We start from the raw sequence: 20,066 nt of genomic DNA, 5'->3' as shown, positions 1-20,066 counted from the left end.
GAGGCATATTCAATAGTTGTAATGAGTTAGGGCCAAATTCAGACCTGCACTTAAGTGTATTATCTGCTCAAGTATCTCCCTCTGAAGTCTGAACTCTGCAAAAATCTTGCCAGAAGATCCCAGAGAAGATCCCAGATAAGAGATCCCAGATTCCCCCCCCAGCAGCAGAAGAAGATTCCGTCTACGCCAACCACACCGTGGCAACCGCCCAGCACAGGGACCCACAGCTGGGAGGGACAGACCCACAGACACCGCCCCGGGAGGAGGGCCAAAACAGGGCGGAGCTGGAAGCCATGCACTACGCCTCGATCAAGCACTCCCCCCGGCCCGTGGAGACACAGGGCCAGGATGCCTGGGATGGGGCTGCAGGCCGAGGGGCCGACGTGATCTATTCACAGGTGGCACTGAAGAGCAAAAACAAGAAAGGGAAGGCAGAGGGTGGGGAGGGATAGAGGGAGGGACAGGGGGAGGGGTAGAGATACAAGGAAGGGTTGTCGGAGGGGTTGGGGGAGGGGCAGTGAGAGGAGTAGTGGGGAGGAACTGGGGACGGGGGTAGAGATGCAGGGAGGGGCAGTGGGAGGGGTAGGGGGAGGGACAGGGGGGAAGAGGTAGAGATACAGGGAGGGGCAGTGAGAGGGATAGGGCGAGAGGTAGCAGGAGGAATATGGGAAGGGGGTAGAAATGCAGGGAGGGGTAGTGGGAAGGGTTTGGGATGGGACAGGCTGGAGGGGTAGCGGGAGGGGTAGGGGGAGGAATAGGGGGAGGGGGTAGAGATGCAGGGATGGGCAGTGAGAGGGGTAGTGGGATCGGCAGTGGGAGAGGTAGAGATACAGGGAGGGGTAGTGGGGGTAATGGGAGGGGCCCCCGTTTGGTGGCCAGAGGGGTGGCTGGTCGTAGGGGCACTCGTCAGGCACATGCAACGTGTGGTGATGGAGACAGCAAGCCTGTGTGTGGAATTGGGGCAGAACAAGGAAATGGAGGGGAACCCAGAGCACTCCCACATGACCTTTTGTAAAGAAGGACCTTCGTATTTAATTTTGTGGTTGCCATAATTGCTTGCATTAGCTTTTTTCTGATGTTATACACTTGCTAGTATGGAAACGTCAGCCAGGTCTGCAGCACTGTTGTTCATAAAAATATATATGCACTTATTTTTTCTTTCTTTGCAATTTCACTGCATAAGCTTGTCTGCTAAAGTAATGTAATGTAATTTATTAAAACTGTTTAACATTGGAAGTGCTTTTCTGTCATGATAAAGTCTGTTTCTGATGTTGTTTAACTGCCATTTTTGTACAGCCTACACTGCCTACACCTCAGCACCCCTTGGTGGCATTAATATAAAATGCATTGTGGCCCAGATCGGTGAAAAAAATAAACACTGCACACCGGTAGATGATGCAATTGTGTCTTTATCAAATTCCCTGTCCAGTTAGTTCCCACATGGACGACAGTCTGACTACAACTACACAATTCTGCATTGACTTGCAAGCTAACATTGCCATGTGCTCAACCATCTTTGAGGAACAGAGCAGAGAATGAGTCACAGAGTCTTGTTTCCGTTGTTAGCAGGTAGAACTATTATTTTATGACCTATTTTATAAGTATCTAGACACCCCTTTGTCTTGGGCTAGTCTTGGGTTTGGCCTAGGCCTCTTAGTTCCAGTGAAGGCAAAACTTAATGCAATGACATTCTGTGATTCTGTGCTTCCACCTTTGTGGAAAACAGTTTGGGGAAGGCCCTTTCCTGTTTCAGCATTGACCATGCCCCCGGGTACACGGCGAGGTCCATATAGAAATTGTTTTGTCGATATTGGTGAGGAAGAACTTGTCTGGTCTGCTTAGGACCTTGACCTCATTGCTGTTTTGATGTACATTCTCTATGGTAATATTTCAGTACAGTCTATGAGTCTTCGTTATACTCCAGTAGGCTACTGTAAACATTTAAGAGAACTGTGCATATTGTAACGCTTGTCCTAGCATATGTATTAATTGTATGTGGTCATCTTGAGGTTTCAGTCATTGCATACACGATCTGAGGAAAGTTTGTGTCCGTGTATCTTTCATACAAATCCCCCCTTTACAGGGCTTTACACAAGCACACAATGTATTATTATTATTATTATTATTATTATTATTATTATTATTTGGAACATGACTGAAAGGTTTGGCTCCTTACAGGACCTCTTTCAGTTTCAGGTTGAGGCTTTTGGTTCCTGTTAGAGGCAAGAATCAGAGGCTGTGTATAGCAGAGCGCATTTATAAAAGAACTCAGATGAGCTCAGCTGAAGCGTTTGTGTGCTGCTGCAAAGGTAAGAGAACGCTCTGACCAAATTTCAAAATACTCTTCTGAAACAGATACCAATTAACTATATTCAAATGCCATTTTACAGCATCGAAGATACCGTAGGAGAAGATGTAAATGAAGGAGTTAAATAGTATGTCTACTCCTAAATACCAGACAGCAGCATTCATGATTAGAACTGTGACTGCATTATCATGTGTTTTAATTGTTCTGCACCAGCCATATTTAGGGATCAATAGATTAGCGGCCTAGATACACTTATTTAGCTTGCACATCAAATCTTGTTTTTAAAAAATCTAAACCTTCTCAAACTATGTACCATAGTCCAGCACTACCAAACAGACCGAAACATCACAACTGAGCATGAATCAGTTCCTACAATATTCCACTCTTTGAGCTTTGGGTTTGATCTTTTCCTATTACATTACTCTTGCATTGTCTTTTTTTACTGTATCATCCTGCCTTCTAAATAATGATGTTTAGCCAGGGTACTGAGACTTCCTCTAAATATGTATAGCATTTGTGAGTTGGACCAGAGCAAGATAAGTAACAGGAAATCATGCAGATTCTTCAAAAATAGCCTCTCCGTTCACATTCTTTGAATAAAAAAAGTAGCCAATTAAAAGCGGAAATAAACAGTAGTTTGAATATTAATATTAACTCTTTGAAAAGTAGGTTTTTTGGAATGTTTTTTTTTTAAAAAGTCAGTGTTCTAGAACTCCATTGTTTTCAGTTACCAGCAGCGATTGTTACATCAGCGATAGAATGTTCAGTTAAGAACATTCTAATCACATATCTAACAACTTGAAGCATTAATGACATAAAATTTAACATACCACATTTATGGCGACAAAATAAATACTCTGCCGACCTATCTGAATAAACATTAACAAACCAGATTTCAAGAAATTGAAATTAAGACAACCAAAGTTGTAGATATGCACACACAATTGGTTTTGTAATTTTGAATGAAATTGTAATTTAAAAAGATGCTTCATTACAGGGTTGGAGCCACATCTGGAGCTGGAGGCTTTATGCGTAGACAGAGTTCCTTTCCTGCAAAAATAATGTTTCCTACTTGCAGCACGTACGCACACAGACTGACCAGACTGCTCTGTCTGATCCTGGCAGGTAACCAAGGAAATGATTCATCTTTTTATTTTATTTCTTGATCACTTTTAAATGTTTTTAAATTTATATACATGTACATTCTGATACAGTGATAGCTCAATTTTGGCATTTGTGAAACCTCACTGTTCAGTTCTTCTTCTTCTTCTTCTTCTGTCATTTGTTATATTTCCTTTCCCATGTGTGCAAACCGCAGTCGTTTAGGGAGTAATGTTGTGAGGAAAATCATAAGATTACCACTGTAGTTTGTATACTATCATGTATGCATGTTTGCTGATATATCTGTGCTATTAATTTAGTATACTGTTAGCGTTGCATGTTATAAATTATGAGTTAGTGCCATCAGTACCATAGAAACGAGCTCTTTACAGTTTATTTTGTGAATTGCCGTATTTGGTTATCTGAATGCGTTTCATTTTATTGCCGGTATTCAAAGTTGAAAACATTATAATGCAAGCGCTAGTGCTAAGTCATAGAATATACATTCAGGTTGCTGTTTTGATGTACATTCTCTATGGTAATATTTCAGTACAGTCTATGAGTCTTCGTTATACTCCAGTAGGCTACTGTAAACATTTAAGAGAACTGTGCATATTGTAACGCTTGTCCTAGCATATGTATTAATTGTATGTGGTCATCTTGAGGTTTCAGTCATTACATACACGATCTGAGGAAAGTTTGTGTCCGTGTATCTTTCATACAAATCCCCCCTTTACAGGGCTTTACACAAGCACACAATGTATTATTATTATTATTATTATTATTATTATTATTATTATTATGTTGGAACATGACTGAAAGGTTTGGCTCCTTACAGGACCTCTTTCAGTTTCAGGTTGAGGCTTTTAACAGTGAGGTTTCACAAATTTTGGCATTTGTGAAACCTCACTGTTCAGTTCTTCTTCTTCTTCTGTCATTTGTTATATTTCCTTTCCCATGCTCAGAAACTCACAAAATTTGGCAGGCATGTCTATTATGGCTGCCAATTTAATATGCATGACCAGGGTCACAGAAGGGGGGGCGGGGGGTGTGGGGATAACTGCCCAGGCCGGAGAGGGGCCCAGGATATAGGGTGTAACTATTTTTAATTGGTTACAAAATTTATTGGCCCTCCCATTATATTTTGTCCCAGGCCTGAGAATTAATAGTTGCAGCCGTGTGCATGACACGCATGCAACTGACTCTGTAGGTCACAGTGCCTGCAGATTTAACTCCAGTCCCAGAGGGCCGCAGTGTCTGCAGGTTTAACTCCAGTCCTGGAGGGCCGCAGTGCCTGCAGGTTTAACTCCAGTCCTGGAGGGCCGCAGTGTCTGCTGGTTTAACTCCAGTCCTGGAGGGCCGCACTGTCTGCTGGTTTAACTCCAGTCCTGGAGGGCCGCAGTGTCTGCACGTTTAACTCCAGTCCTGGAGGGCCGCAGTGTCTGCTGGTTTTCGGGGTGTTCTGAGCACCAGTGCTTAATTTAAGTCATTGACTGCCCAAGAAATCCACACACTTTGTTTTCAAGGTCTTAATTAGCTGCTGGCTGAAGGTAAACCACAGAAACCTGCAGACACTGTGGCCCCCTTAGGATTCAGCCTGACACCCCTGCTCTACGTGTAGCACCACTTTGTGTGCAAAATCGCAAAACACTGAAACAACCACCAAAGCCGTCTGATATATTCTTAATTTTTTTTTTTGTTCTTTTCCTGCTTTTTCTTTCAGGGAGTGTCCTCAGGTGCTCTAGTTGTAGTGCCACCTGCAAAATCGCAAAACACTGAAACAACCACCAAAGCCGTCTGATATATTCTTGATTTTTTTTTTTTTTGTTTGTCCTTTTCCTGCTTTTCCTTTCAGGGCGTGTCCTCAGAGCCCTGTGTGTCACCTGGAAGCTGAACGTGCCGAAAACCATCTCCGCTGTGCAGGGAACCTGCGTGGTCATCCCTTGCCAGACCGGACCTCACACCAGGGCTGTCTGGTACCAGTACCACTCCCTCAGATGGCCCAAGGTGTACGACGGCCTGAACCCGGGGTCGGTCCTAAATGAGTTCCGGGGACGGACGTCGGTGCTGGGCTCCCCTCGGCAGGGGAACTGCTCTCTGAGGATCGATGCCGTTAGGCAAGCAGACGATGGCGTCAGCCTGTACGCGTGGATCAACCCAGATGAGTCCAGCAGCCAGCAGTTTCACAAACAAACAGTAGTGCTCAAGGTTACAGGTGAAGATTCCTTACTTTAATGCCTCTTGGTCTGTTGATACACATAAGCACTACCAAGATTCCAGCAAGGTTCCAGGTTCCAACATTCTAGCACAATTGCATGTATCTTTATATATTGCTTTATTATTATTATTATTGTTGTTGTTGTTGTTGTTGTTAATAATAATAATAACAATAATAATAATAATGGCATACATTACATTGCATTTATTTAGCAGACGCTTTTATCTCTCATTTGCAGGAATTGAAGTACCCCAAATATCCATCCAGGGTCCGATGACAGAAGGCTCCCTCGTCTCTCTAAACTGCAGCGTGCCTCACTCTTGCCCCACATCCCCCCTGGCCCTCGTTTGGGCGGGCCTGCCCGAGGGACATGCCTCCAGCGTTACCACGGCGGCAGACGTCCCGCGGGGCGTGTGGGTGTCCGTGGCGACGGCGAGCTGGAGGGCGTCGGGGCGGGACAACGGCAGGATGGTGGCCTGTTCCGTGCGGCTTGACCGCGAAATCCGGCAGGTCGTCCGGCTGGATGTTTCACGTGAGTCCGGCGGGCGTTTCCCTCCCAGTGCGTTGCCACGATACGGGGGGGAGGAGGGCTGACACCCCTCACCCTAGTGACCCCCGACTTTCCCACAAGTCCTTCTAATAGACCTGTACTTGTCTTCTCCTATTACTGAAAATGGAATATACTATTGCTATAAACAATTTACTGTGAAAGTGGCAATGATTCAGAAATTTCCCCATATGTGATGATGATGGAGTGCAATATCGTGATAAATTAGTTTTAAATACTCCAGAAATGTACTAAAATAATTTTAATAATGCCACAAGCGCTCGGGGTACGGGTCCAATTGCGTAAGCAAAAAAACAAAAGTGTTTAACTGTCCAACTAGGAAAACAAGCAAAACACCAAATGCTGAGAAACAACTAGGAGTAAACCAGACACTAAAGCCGGCAGAATAGGCAAACAAACGCTAAAACCAAGCAATGATTCAGAGGCCATGGGGCTTTTTAATGTGTTAGGTCACAAATACATCTTCTAAATATGTGTGACTGTGTGACTAGCACGTTCTTAATTGAAAATTCTAGTGCTGTGTCGTGGTTTTTGGTGGATGTATCACCCGCCTCGTTTCCTCTCCCCTCCTGCTTCACTAATTCGAGTGCGCCACATCAATTTAGCTAAATGGGTCTTCCGCGTGCAGATTTCGCTCTGCCTGCAAGTCCTCCTGCGCTCATTGGTTAGAGGTCTGCAGCCGTGTTTAGTGCGTTCGCGGTTGCACCTGTCAAACCTAACTTAAGGCCTGTGTTCACAGAGAAACGACACTTTAGTGTCGCCTGTACACAAGAGCCGGCACTGGTACTGAACGAACTCCGAATATCCGGGTTGGTCTCAGGAGGTATTCATTGAGAGAGAGAACTGCGGGTGTAGTGTCGCCCTAGCTCATGTTAGCTGTCTCTAGGTCACTTAGTTCCAGCTCCTGTGAGTGGAACTGTCGCTTAGTTCACCTTCGGGTGCATTTGTTTTCTCTGTTTGTGTTCTATAGGCTTTCGTTTACTCCTTCTCCTCAGTTCGGCATTTTCCGGTTTAGCAGATTGCCTTATTTATTTGGGATAGTCTCCCGTGGAATGAAGCCCGTTTCTTTTCTATTTTCCTCCCATATCCCTGTGTCTCTCTTCGAGACTTGGTGGTTATTCTCTTAGTGGGGAATAGCTTTTTTGAAACCCTGTTCTGTCGCGTCTGGTCTTCCTAATTCCCCACTCCGTCACATGCTGATGTCACAATCATTACTGGTAACTGAAAGCAATGTTCTAGAATACTGACTTAGTATATTGAAAAAAGGAAACATTCCAAAAAAACCTATTTTTCAAAAGGTACAATATACTAACAAACAAGTGAGCTAAATTAACAAATAAAAGACAGGTGCTAATGGTTTTTAAACCAACAATACGCTGTCCTTTTGACAAATGCCCTAACTTTATATTAATATAGTTCATCACTGTCCTTAAGAAATATCTGACCTCATTTGAGCTGCCTGTTGTCTCCATGGTGACAGACGCCCCTGTAGACGTCAACCTCACAGCCGAGATGCCTGTTGTTAAGGAGGGAGAGGCGGCAATGCTGAGGTGCAGTGGTGACGGCAACCCCCCGCCAACTGTCTACCGGTGGCTGGAGAGGCGGGGCGGAGAGACCGTCCAGCTGAACTCGTCTCGGGATGAGGTGTCTGTACCCAGGGTCTGGCGAGACTCCTCCTTCTCCTGCGTCGCGCAGAACCCTCTTGGGAGTCGCCAGTCGGACTGGCTGTCGCTCAACGTCCAATGTGAGCTTACACTTCAGTTTTCACTACCCCTTTTAAGGTGTGAGGTCACAAGTGTGTGATTGGAATGTTCTTAACTGAACTATTCTAATGCTGATGTAACAATCACTGCTGGTAATTGAAAGCAATGCAGTTCCAGAATACTGACCTCCAATCATTGTGTGCTCACTGACTGTGAGCAGTGACATCATTGAACTGTTCTACACTGGACAGCAGTAGGTGTTAGGTGTTTGCTGTATCTGGGTAAATTTGTTCTTGGAACTAATTATTCTGGTACATTTTTCTGCGCTGCTCAATATTTAATATATTTTACTTGACTGATCTCATGGATTTAGATGGTATCTTTGGAGCTATTTAACTAAGTGTCTTTACTTTTTAAGTTGTCTTTGCAAGCAATTTTTTGGATTAATTAATTAATAATTAATATTTATTATTATTATTATTATTATTAATAATAATAATAATTATTATTATAATGAAGAATAATAAAGAATAAGAAGAAGAAGAAGAAGAAGAATTTCCATATTATGGTAGCGATGTAATGATATCATGAATTCTGTCACATGACCCTCACCTCCTCCATTCCAGTTTCTCCCGTCATCCTGCCTGGAAGCGCCTGCTTTGTGACCGGTGGTGCTTTGAGGTGCGTGTGCCGGGTGGAGGCCAGTCCCAACGCCACCCTGCACTGGACCGTCAACAACAACGACCCCCCAGCATCCTTTGCTTCTGTCGTCGAGCAGGAGGGTGCCGTGACATCGGCCGTGCTGACAGGGCCTCTGGGGAAGCAGCTCAATGTGTCCTGCACTGCATACAACCCCATAGGGAACGTCACCTACAACCTGCCAATAAACAACACACTCAGTGAGAACACCTTCTATTATTATTATTATTATTATTACTACTACTACTATTATTATTATTATTATTATTGTTAATAGTAATAATAATAATAATAGCAGTAATGTCTTTTTATTATATTCCTTGTATTATTTTTACATTTTTTTATTGGTAGTAATAGTACTACTTGTAGCATTAATCTAAATATTATTAGTTGTAGCAGCAGCATAATAAGTAATAATATGCAGCTGTGCTTTCGATGGGACATTTTAAAGCTCTCTCTCTCTTTCTACTAAAGGTCAGTTCCAGAATACTGACCTCCAATCATTGTGTGCTCACTGACTGTGAGCAGTGACATCATTGAACTGTTCTACACTGGACAGCAGTAGGTGTTAGGTGTTTGCTGCATCTGGGTAAATTTGTTCTTAGAACTAATTATTCTGGTACATTTTTCTGCGCTGCTCAATATTTAATATATTTTACTTGACTGATCTCATGGTTTTAGATGGTATCTTTGGAGCTATTTAACTAAGTGTCTTATCTTTTTTTGTTGTCTTTGTAAGCAACTTTTTGGATTTAAAATGATATTATTATTATTATTATTATTATTATTATTTATTATTATTATAAATAATAATAATAATAATAATAATAATTAAGAAGAAGAAGAAGAAGAATTTCCATATTATGGTAGCGATGTAATGATATCATGAATTCTGTCACATGACCCTCACCTCCTCCATTCCAGTTTCTCCCGTCATCCTGCCTGGAAGCACCTGCTTTGTGACCGGTGGTGCTTTGAGGTGCGTGTGCCGGGTGGAGGCCAGTCCCAACGCCACCCTGCACTGGACCGTCAACAACAACGACCCCCCAGCATCCTTTGCTTCTGTCGTCGAGCAGGAGGGTGCCGTGACATCGGCCGTGCTGACAGGGCCTCTGGGGAAGCAGCTCAATGTGTCCTGCACTGCATACAACCCCATAGGGAACGTCACCTACAACCTGCCAATAAACAACACACTCAGTGAGAACACCTTCTATTATTATTACTATTATTATTATTATTATTATTATTGTTAATAGTAATAATAATAATAATAATAATAATAGCAGTAGTGTCTTTTTATTATATTCCTTGTATTATTTTTACATTTTTTTATTGGTAGTAATAGTACTACTTGTAGCATTAATCTGAATATTATTAGTTGTAGCAGCAGCATAAGTAATAATATGCAGCTGTGCTTTAGATGGGACATTTTTAATCTCTCTCTCTCTCTACTAAAGGTCAGCCGCTTTCTTGGGTGTTGCCAGCAGTGCTGTGTGGGTGTGCTATACTGTCAGCAGTGGTTGTGTTTCTGTATTGCAAAATGATAGGTGAAAAAAAGTTTGCGATATGATTATGATCATAATTCGGTCTTTACAGAATAGGTTATGGTCATAAAGCTAGGCTCATAAGGAGTCATAAAGCATTGCGGACACCATGATTATGATATCATAGTGTGAGGATGACAGTGGGGGATGAGTCAGGGAAAAAAAGTCTCACAACAGATGTTAGAATAGACTTACCAGGTGGTCTCCCATCTGTTGACTTATTGAACCGGTCCAAATTGATGCACCTTCTGAAAATCACAATACTGTTTCAATATTCAAGACTGTTATTTACAAGAACCTCCCGTAGTTTCGAAAAATGTGGCAGGGCCTGCCACTATAAGGCTCTTAGCTCTAGGTGGGGCACCACACACCGCATTACTGTTCAGGATGGTACCTAACCTGAATCCCTTCAGTTAAAATCCAGCTGCATAAATGGATTGTGTTTAAAATAGTGCAAGCAAGCCTTGTCCTTTAAGACGGTTATTCAAATGGCATGGCTGTCTAGGACCGACTAAACAGAAAATGAGCCCCGGGAATTAGTGTCGAGGATCAAATGTCTATGACACTGAGGGTGTCAATGACAACTTTTTTTTCCCAGTTTGTTACCACTTATTTCCATTTTTAATCTCTCCTCTCTCCAGAAAAAAAGAGCGAGGGTCTATGCCTGGCATGCCCCAGGTCACGTGGACTGCGTCCAAGAGGTCCGACAACCAGGCGAACGAGGTCAGCGTTGAGCCACTGGCCACCTACAGTGACTGGCCCGGGGTTCCGCTGGCACACAGAACACAGGTACAATATAACATTACATTACATTTTATCCAAAGCGACGTACAAAAGTGCACATCCAGGTCAAATACTTTCCTGTTTTAGCTACTACTGTATACTAGGGGTGTAAGAGAATATCGATACACTTGTGTGTCGCGATATTGTGTTTTGTGATGCTGCATCGATTCTCAAAAACACTGTACAAAGATTCGTGGCAGACAGTGGCTCATTTTGTGTTGTGTTTAAACCCCCGGCCGCTAGATGGCAGTGTTGTAATCTATCTTCAGCCATTTGACTCTTCCACTCCAACGTAACAACGTAAACCGAGACAGGAAGTAGCATAAGGGTGCACCGCTACCGTTAGCATTAGCAAGCCTAGCTGACTAGTAACGTTACCACCGATGGCTGAATCCGAAAGAGTTATACCGGCTACTCGCAATATGTCTCCTTGCTTACAGTATCGCAATATATCGCAACATATTGAATCGTAACCCCTGTATCATGATACGTATCGTATCGCCAGATTCTTGCCAATACACAGCCCTACTGTATATACTAAACAGATTGCAATTAATCACAAAAAATAAACAAAATCACATCTTTTAAGTGAAATGTTTGCATTTGCCGAATGCTACAAAAGGCAGGAAATGAAATCGATCAGCCCTAATGCTAACATCAGTCTGCTCTCCATCAGGTTGTATGAATATATAAAAAGGATGCATGTCTCAAGACGTCCAATAGAATGAATGTGTCAGGATCTGTTTGGTCACACACTCACAAAAAAAACAAAGAACATGATAATCTTTCGGGGATTTCCACACCATAGTAATTGTTTAAGGTATCACTGCCAAAATCGGGTAGTTGGCGAGTCCACAGCGATTGTAGTCCACCTGTGAAATGGCATTGAGATTGGTCTTGGGACTGGAGATGTCGAGGTGCAAAATCGCCGTTTTACGTGGGAGAGCTGACCAGCACTAACGTACACTGTAATGCAATGTTCAGAACGTTCTTTTACCCTGTAAGGCTGCTATTCATTAATAAAATCACAGGACTGCTTTGGAGCTACTCATTGACTCATTCATAATTAGGACCAGGCAGCAGCAAGTGAGTCCAAGCTGTCTGTGGACAAGGTCAGCCTTGAGTCTTCAGCCACCTATGGTAACTGGACCCATATCCCAGAACCACAAAGAACACAGGTATGTGCATTGGCCAGATTTACAACAATTTAAAAAAAAATATACAACTAATTCTGTTTCAGCTGCAGCTATATTCACTAAAGGTCTTCTAATGCGGTATAAAGAGCAGACTCTAAAGTCTAAGGTTGTTCTTTGTCAATAAAATCACAGGACCGAATGGGAAGTATTCATTAAATTCATATAATAATGATAATAATAATAATAATAATAATACCTGCCCATCTTACTGTTGAACATCAGAATGATGCTATTCCTTCTTATGCAAGCTTAAGCCGGTAATGATAAGTTAGATTGTGTTTTTTTTTTTTTACTCTTTGACTGTACTTCTGTGAACATTCAGTGATAGAAGGTGGTGGATAATCAGATACCAAAGTGAGATGAGATGAGATGACCTGCAGATGGAGCCAGAGTCTTGCAGGAGATGAGACACATTCAGAAACATGGGAACCGCCCATCCACCCCCACCCCCCCCGACCCCCACCCCCAACCCCAGATTATGACTGTGCACAGAAGTGAGCTCACAGAAACTCAGCCATGTCCTGGACCTAAGCTGCTGCTGACATAGATATGGTCTACGTAATGTCACTGTGCTTCTGGAAAAAAAAAAAAAAATATATATATATATATATACATATATATAACAAAATTTAAAAAATACCCACACCTCCACATCACTGTGATTCTGCGAAAGATTATAAATAAATAAAAAAACCCCACATCCTACATCCTATCGTAACCACTGATATATGCGTCTATTTGAATAGCCAATTTGAATGTCCGCTTACTGACCTACGTTAACCCCAACCAGTCATAGGGCACAACTCTGCCAGGAAACCGCAAAGGCAGACAGACACACAGGCAGACAGACAGACAGACAGAGAGCGTCAGAACAAGAGAGAAGAGAGAGAGAACAAGGGAGCTGTTTGTGACACGGACATCTCTTCCTGACGTGCCGATGTTCCCTCTCCGCAGGACACACACTCTGATGGAGGCCTCATCTATGAAAATTTCGGAGAGCCCGCAGATATGCCGTCACAGTGAGAACTGGGGGGGCGGTTTCAAACTTTTTTCCAGAAGCTGGGGACCAAAGGTGCCTTGTGTGGAGACGTCTGCAGCTGCGGGGGGATGTGGCTTGGGGTCAGTGGCGGACGGCGAGCTCTGATAAACTCTTCTGCCATACCGACGAGCACGGTGCCACTATTTAGGAAAAATGGGTCGGAAAAAAGCCAAATTTGTCCTTTTTGTGACATTAAAAAAAAAAGAAAATTCTCCCTAATTTGGCGTTTTCCGCAGTCGTGCATTTTCGAGTTTGTCTTCCCGTCGAAGCGTTCCCTCTGCTCAGCTCCTCTGGACCCCCTGCAGGCTCACAGAGCATGATGGCGGTGGACGGGGTTGTGCTTGACAGCTGTGTCTGCCGTGAGAACTTCCCCTACCCCATGCGCTTGAAGATCGCCTCGGTCCTGTTCTTACCTGCCTTTCCTGCTCGGCACCTTCTGCTGCTTCCACTTCAGTGCTGTCCTGCATGAGCTCTCCTGTGCATGATCTATCCCACGCATGATCTATGCCATGGATGCGCTATCCCATGCATGAACTATCTCGTGAATTTCGCTCTCCCATGCATGCCCTGTCCCATGCATGAGCTATGCCATGCATGAAAGATCCTGTGCATTCTCTCTCCCATGCATGAAAGATCCTGTGCATTCTCTCTCCCATGCATGAAAAATCCTGTGAATTTCACTCTCCCATGCATGAGCTATTCTGTGCATGCTCTGTCCTGTACATGCGCTGAGCTCTCCCATGCATGAACTCCCCTGTGTTCAGCTTGTGGAGGGCTGTTGCTATGACCACATGCAATTAGATGATTCTGAATGCATATGCATCCATATTTTCACTTGAGTCCTATTTTCACTTTAATGTTTTACAATACATTAAAAGCACTGAGGAAGACAAGACAAAAAGTGAAAAGCTGTTTTTTCTTGCCCACATGTTAAAAATGTCATTTTTAAAATAAATGAAATTAATTGCTGTGAGCTGACATACTGGATGTACTGTATGTCATGTTTTGTGTTTTTTGCAATAGTTTGTGAAACATGTGATCAAGTTCTTATCAGCATAGGCAATTCAATATCAGCCCCCCCAGCCCCAATACACTGTGGTGTCCCCCAGGGCTTGATTTTGGGCCCTATCCTCTTCTACCTGTATATGCTCCCTTTAGGTGACATTATATGCAAATATAACATTCATTTCATTGTTATGCCGACGATGCACAGTTATATCTACCAATAAGCCCAAATGATCAAGCCAGCATTGCCACCCTTCACAAGTGTCTAGAGGACATCAAAAGTTGGATGTCTGATAATTTCCTCCAGCTTAATGATAAAAAATCTGAGGTTATACTCTTTGGCCCACTCCATGCCAGAGCCCAGATTGAAATTGACCTGGGTTCACTCTCATCAAATCTAAAGCCCACTGCTAGGAACCTGGGCGTCATATTCGATCCTGATCTCAACCTAGAACAACATGTAAAGAAGATTATCCAATCTTGTTTTTATCATCTGAGAAACATTGTCAAAATTAAACCTTTTCTGGCTAAGTCATTCACCCAATCAGAAATCTCTACATTTCTACTGGTGCAACCAAAACGTATAAGAAATACACACAAAGCTGAGAAATATCTGGTACTGAAAACAAGGTGAAAATGTCAGGGTTTGGTTGAGTTAGGACCCAAGTGCATAGTAAAAACACACAAAGCTCAAACGGCTGGTTTCAAACAAAGGCTATACTTGAAACAACGTAGCGGGACTAAAAACACTTGAAAAACTCAAAACGAGGAAACACGCAGGGGACTCGACATGCACGGAACATAGAGAACTCGAAAAACTTGAAACTCGGGAATCACACAAAGAGGGCAGAAAAGAGTAGGATCCAGTACCCGAGTCAGGCAAACAAAGAACTTGAATACTCAGGGGGCTAACAAGACGCAGGAGAACACAATGCACAATCAACAGAATAACGAGACAGATAACGAGACACAGGTGAAAACAACGATTGAATAAATGAACACAATAAAACAATCAAACACAGGAGAAAGCAATCAGGCCAATGAACATGAGAAGTGTTGAAATGTCGCCCTCTGGTGACCCGAAAGGGCATAATCGTGACAGTACCCCCATCCCCCCCCAAGGGTCGGCTCCTGAAGTCCCAGACTAGACAAGACAGAACTTAGACGGGGCCGAACTCAGGAACAAAACTCGGGAACAGGACTCAGGAACAGGACTCGGAACAGGACTAGACTGGAGACTGGACTCGGGAAAACGGGACTGGAAAGGTACCAGAAAGGGCATAACTGTGACAGAAATAGCAAGCAGCAAAACCACAGATTTTACTGACTAACTCAATGGTCATAGCCCACTTTCTTTCTGTTCTCGGTTGGTAACAGTAGTTTCTTATGCTTTGAACATTCATTGAATGAGGCTCATAACTTGTAATGGTTCATGGTTCTTAGTTCATAACCAAGACCCTCAAGGAGATCAATGGACTTCACCCCGGTGAAGGTTAGCTATGACGTGAAACACGCTGACAGTTCATGGTTAAATACTGAAATTAGGTATTTCTACTCCCTTCAACAAAGGACAATCTCACTTTTCTCCTCTCTTACTTTCCTGTAACACCAGGGGATGGTTTATTTCCTCATTGAAATGGCATTGCTCTTGATCACTCTCAAAATTTAAATAGGTATCTTTCAGCATCAACAGCACAGGAAACTGAACATTCAGCATTGAGAACAGAAGTATGAAGAGGGAAACTTTTTGTATTAACAAACAGAACTGTAAATGCTATGAAGTACATTTTCACAGGGCTAAGAACAAGAAATTATTTATTGAGAACAGAACAATCAGAATTAAGAATGGAACTTGCAATGTTAAGATCAAAACTTTCGGTATTAACAACAGAACTCTCAGTGCTAAGAACAAAAAAAATTCAGAATTAAGAAAAATAAATTTCAGTGTTAAAAACAGAACTTTCATTGTTAAGAAAACTTTCAGTTTTTAGAAACAAACTTTCAGTCGCCACTTTTCCATAAAAAAATTACATTATGACAAACTGATGCACATCAGAAAGTTATTGCGACAACACTAAAGGAAAACTACTGAAATCGACATGATGCTAGACTAATTCTCTCACTAAAGGGGGATTAGAGTAGATCATAATTTGATTTACTCTAAAAGAAAATACTGCAGCGTTAAGAACAAAACTTTCAGCATTAAGAACAGAACTTTCTGCATTAAGAACACAACTTTTAGTATTAAGAAGAAATCTTTCAGGATTAAGAACAGAACTTTAAGTATCAAGAACACAACTTTCAGTATCAAGATACAAAGTTGTAGTATTAAGAACAAAACTGTCAGTATTAAGAACAAACCTTTCTGCATTGAGAACAGAACTGTAAGTGTACTTTATCCTGAAATTAGTATTGCCTTATTCGCAATAAAGTAAATTTGTATTCTTATGAATGAGTGTCACACCTTTCTCTCTATTTGCATATGAATACCTAGATGACCATCTGGTTTGTCATTCATAAAAATGGCATCTGAGGTGGGATGCAGCACAGACATCTCTGCTCTGACTGGATCATTTGCCGATAAATCGGTCTGGCGCCGGCACCGCAGCAGCCTGTAGAGGGAGTGCTTAACCGTGGCCTGGAAGGTGGAGGAGGAGAAGTAGAAGATGATGGGGTCCAGGCAGGTGTTTGCAGTGCTGAGGAGAACGGTGTAGTACCTCCAGGAGGGGCTCTGCCCGTGCAGGTAGCCCAGCAGGTGGGAGAGGTTGTAGGGCAGGAAACAGACCACGAACACCAGCAGCGTGCCCAGTGCCATGCCCACGGCCTTCTGCCGCTTCCTGCTGCAGATCCGTGGGCGGGCGTACAGGAGACGGATGCAGCTCAGGTAGCAGAAGGCGCAGACCAGGAGCGGGACGAGGAAGAGGACGGAGGCCACATAAAGCCGCGCGGGGAGGAGGACCGCCAGCTGCCTCGGCGTGAAGTTCTCATAGCAGACGGAGGTGTCGACCGAGGAGTTGCTCTGCTGCAGGTACTGGACGATGAAGACGATGCTGCAACCGGCAGAGCCGAACACAAAGGCGATGGCGGCGCCCACCACGCCGTAGACGGGCTTTCGCAGCAGCTTGTAGTGAATAGGGAAGGCCACGCCCAGGAAGCGGTCCACGCTGACGGCCATCAGCAGGAGGGAGCTGGTGTAGATGGTGGAGTAGAAGACAAGGGAGGTGACGCTGCACAGGAAGTAGGGCAGGTCCCAGCGCATGCCGGACGCAGCCTCGTGCATCTTCAGCGGCAGGATGAGCAGGAAGAGGAGGTCCGACACCGTCAGGTTGAGCAGCAGGACGTCGGTGGGCGTGGCCTTGCTCTGGACCTTGACGCTGAAGGCACAGAGTGAGAGGACGTTCGCAGGAAGGCCAATCAGGAAGGTCAGGATGTAGACGGACAGTATCAGCACCTGGCTCGGTATCATCCTTTAGATCAGCAGTTGGAGACCTGGGGGAGAAGCTCACCAATCAGGGCTTTATATCAGTACATTGCAGTGCAGTTCAGTCAGCTTTAGCGTTGTACAGTAGAAAGATTTATTTTGTTTACATTCGCCTGTCACCCTTCAGTAAACCACATCCATAGCACAGCAGACACTTACCTGTCAAAACAGGTAATTTTTCCATCTATGTAATATTGCCAGGCTTCGTCCCTGCCTCCCACACCCCTCTGCTGAAACACTCATTCATTTATCCACATAAAACGACAAATAAAAGGAGGTCTATATCTGGTCTTTGTAACTTGGCCAAGTGCACTTTGACAGGATTCGAATCGCTCATGCCAGTGCTTGTGTGAGGGCGGCAGTGTAGTATAATGGCTAAGGAGTTGGTCTTGTAACCTAAAGGTCACAGGTTCGATTCCCCGGTAGGACACTGCCGTTGTACCCTTGAGCAAGGTACTTAACCTGCATTGCTCCAGTATATATCCAGCTGTATAAATGGATACAATGTGCGTCACTCTGGATAAGTAATATGTAAAACTCATCCACAGAGAGTCTCGTTGGGTAGGCTGTAGGCTGAAACTTTACAGCTGAGGTGAAAGAAAGGACACAACAATCATTAACTAAACATGCAAAACCGCACTGATGCTTTACAGTGCTGGAGACCAAGGAAGACCGATTCCTGGAAATGCCATGCCAGGTGAGTGTTCAGACCAAGGGGGCGTGGTGTGAAGTTCTGGGGCCTATGGAAACGCAGTCTCCACAGGGCCCCCGTCCCAAAGCCAAGCTTCTCAGTCCAGGCTTTTGACGCCCCGTTTGACAACAGACAACAGCGCCACAGTCACTGTGCCTCAGGGGGGTCCCGTGTGTGTTAACTGTGGGCTTGTCGGTTAGGACACAAAATCCACTTTGAAGCAAAAAGGCACCACGACGAACCTACAGCTTTTCGCAAAATGCCCTCGTGGCCGTTCTGCAATGTTTTAGCACAACATGGCCGGCCCTGGCCAATGGTTTCTGGGCCTCACTGTAATCGCTGAACACAACAGTGTGATGCTCTACAAGCAGAGAAGACAGGTTATGGCATCAATGCCAAACCTTTGCGTGATACAAGGGTGTACACTGAAAGTTCCCCGACAACTAGCCTAATAGATGGTTCAACTAATAGCCTAAAGATGGTTCAAATCACTGTTTCCAAGCCACAACGGTGCGTCATTAATAGAACAAGTGCCTTCATAAAGGATTTGCTTCTTTTTTTTTTTCAGAGGAGGCTTAAAGATTCAAACTTTTCTTCATATTGCCTGCATCAGTGAAACAGTGTATATGCTAATGGTACAAAGCCTACATGTTAAACATAAACACAGGTGTGCAAGTTTAATGGGGAAAAAAAGTTTCTTTTTTGCACAGCAACTAGGAATATTCCTTAGGAAGTCTGCTGTTTAACCACAGAGTAAACTGAAAAGTTATGAAAAAGTAATAATTATGTATGGTCCAACATATATCTGCATTGAAATGAACTGCAGGAATGGACCAATAGAAGTCTTCTGATCGTTGTATCATCATGTTGTATATCATTCATCACACTTGCATACTGCACATGCACAAAGTAAAACATTAACACAAGAACTTTATTACTATCAGTGTTGTTTAGGCAAATCTAAGTCATAAATTTAAAAAAAAGCACAATGACTGAGAGGTAAGTTTTGGCATGTGTCTGCTAAACTAACAACCAGAACATATAAAACACACATTTTACAACTGGCTGATGTCATTTATCATTCAACTGCTAAGTCGTGGACATTAAATGTGAACTCTTATTGCGAGGAAAACAGTTTAAAACCAAGTTTTCTTACCTGTCCACCAGGTAATCTAGTCCGCTGTCAGGATTTCACTGTTTTAATCTTGGCAGAGTGAGGAGACTTCCTGTGGTCCTTATTATTTTAGTCAAAGCAGTCGGTGATGACTTGCTGTGCCCAATGACTTCATGTTTCATTTTTTTTTTTTTTTTAAAGATTACATACACACGGACCAAACACTTACCATGCTCTATTGATCAGATTCAGAACCAGAACCAGAACCAGACTTTTTTTTGGCCAATTATGTTTTTTATGCATGCCAGGAATTTGACTTGGTGAATCTTTGTATTTATAAAATTATGTATTGGTAAAGCACATTGTTCATTTGCCTTTTTAATGCTTAGCTGTAACTTAATATCATATCACTAATGGGAGGAATGCTAGCGCCGCGCGGATTGACCATGAGCATCATTTATAGAAGGGTCTAGCAATCAAATTGTATCTTAAGTAGTGGCTTATGCTGAAAATCATGAGTAAGTAATAATTTATTTTTAAAATCCCACTTTAATGCACATGGTAATATTTCAAGGCAAATTTTATACTAGATGCAATTTACCCGCGGGATGTGTGG

The 20,066-nt window shown here is 43.3% G+C and overlaps 3 protein-coding genes across 5 annotated transcripts in view; 2 read left to right on the top strand and 1 right to left on the bottom strand.

Moving 5' to 3' along the window:
* LOC135236964 (sialic acid-binding Ig-like lectin 10) overlaps positions 1–452 on the top strand; it is a 47,746-nt gene extending 47,294 nt beyond the window's left edge. For all 3 annotated transcript variants that reach the window (XM_064303621.1, XM_064303637.1, XM_064303628.1), the window contains one exon: positions 114–452. In XM_064303621.1, coding sequence (XP_064159691.1) covers positions 114–452 — 339 coding nt within the window. The remainder of the gene's footprint in view (positions 1–113) is intronic.
* Positions 453–2,150: 1,698 nt separating this feature from the next.
* Positions 2,151–10,198, top strand: LOC135247859 (Schwann cell myelin protein-like). Its single transcript, XM_064321823.1, has 7 exons — positions 2,151–3,433; positions 5,265–5,624; positions 5,866–6,159; positions 7,676–7,939; positions 8,525–8,797; positions 9,522–9,794; positions 10,194–10,198. Exons 1-7 carry the CDS (start codon positions 3,292–3,294, stop codon positions 10,196–10,198), a joined length of 1,611 nt encoding a protein of 536 aa, XP_064177893.1. The 5' UTR covers positions 2,151–3,291.
* A 6,424-nt stretch (positions 10,199–16,622) lies between these two features.
* Positions 16,623–19,229, bottom strand: LOC135247802 (free fatty acid receptor 3-like). The gene is made up of 2 exons (XM_064321699.1): positions 19,222–19,229; positions 16,623–17,631 (listed from the first exon to the last, which is right to left on the bottom strand). Exons 1-2 carry the CDS (start codon positions 19,227–19,229, stop codon positions 16,623–16,625), a joined length of 1,017 nt encoding a protein of 338 aa, XP_064177769.1.
* Between the last annotated feature and the right edge of the window lie 837 nt (positions 19,230–20,066).

The sequence above is a fragment of the Anguilla rostrata genome, chromosome 1 (genome assembly GCF_018555375.3).
Source record: "Anguilla rostrata isolate EN2019 chromosome 1, ASM1855537v3, whole genome shotgun sequence".
NCBI lineage: Eukaryota > Metazoa > Chordata > Actinopteri > Anguilliformes > Anguillidae > Anguilla > Anguilla rostrata.
Note: the sequence above shows the minus strand (reverse complement) of the source record. Positions and strands in the feature narration are given on the sequence as shown.

Excerpts from the sequence above, each read along its gene's own strand:
- LOC135247859 (XM_064321823.1), top strand. The coding sequence starts at position 3,292 with ATGCTTCATTACAGGGTTGGAGCCACATCTGGAGCTGGAGGCTTTATG. Across the intron at positions 3,434-5,264 it reads GCTCTGTCTGATCCTGGCAG|GGCGTGTCCTCAGAGCCCTG; the intron begins GTAACCAAGGAA and ends TTTTCCTTTCAG. Across the intron at positions 5,625-5,865 it reads AGTAGTGCTCAAGGTTACAG|GAATTGAAGTACCCCAAATA; the intron begins GTGAAGATTCCT and ends TCTCATTTGCAG.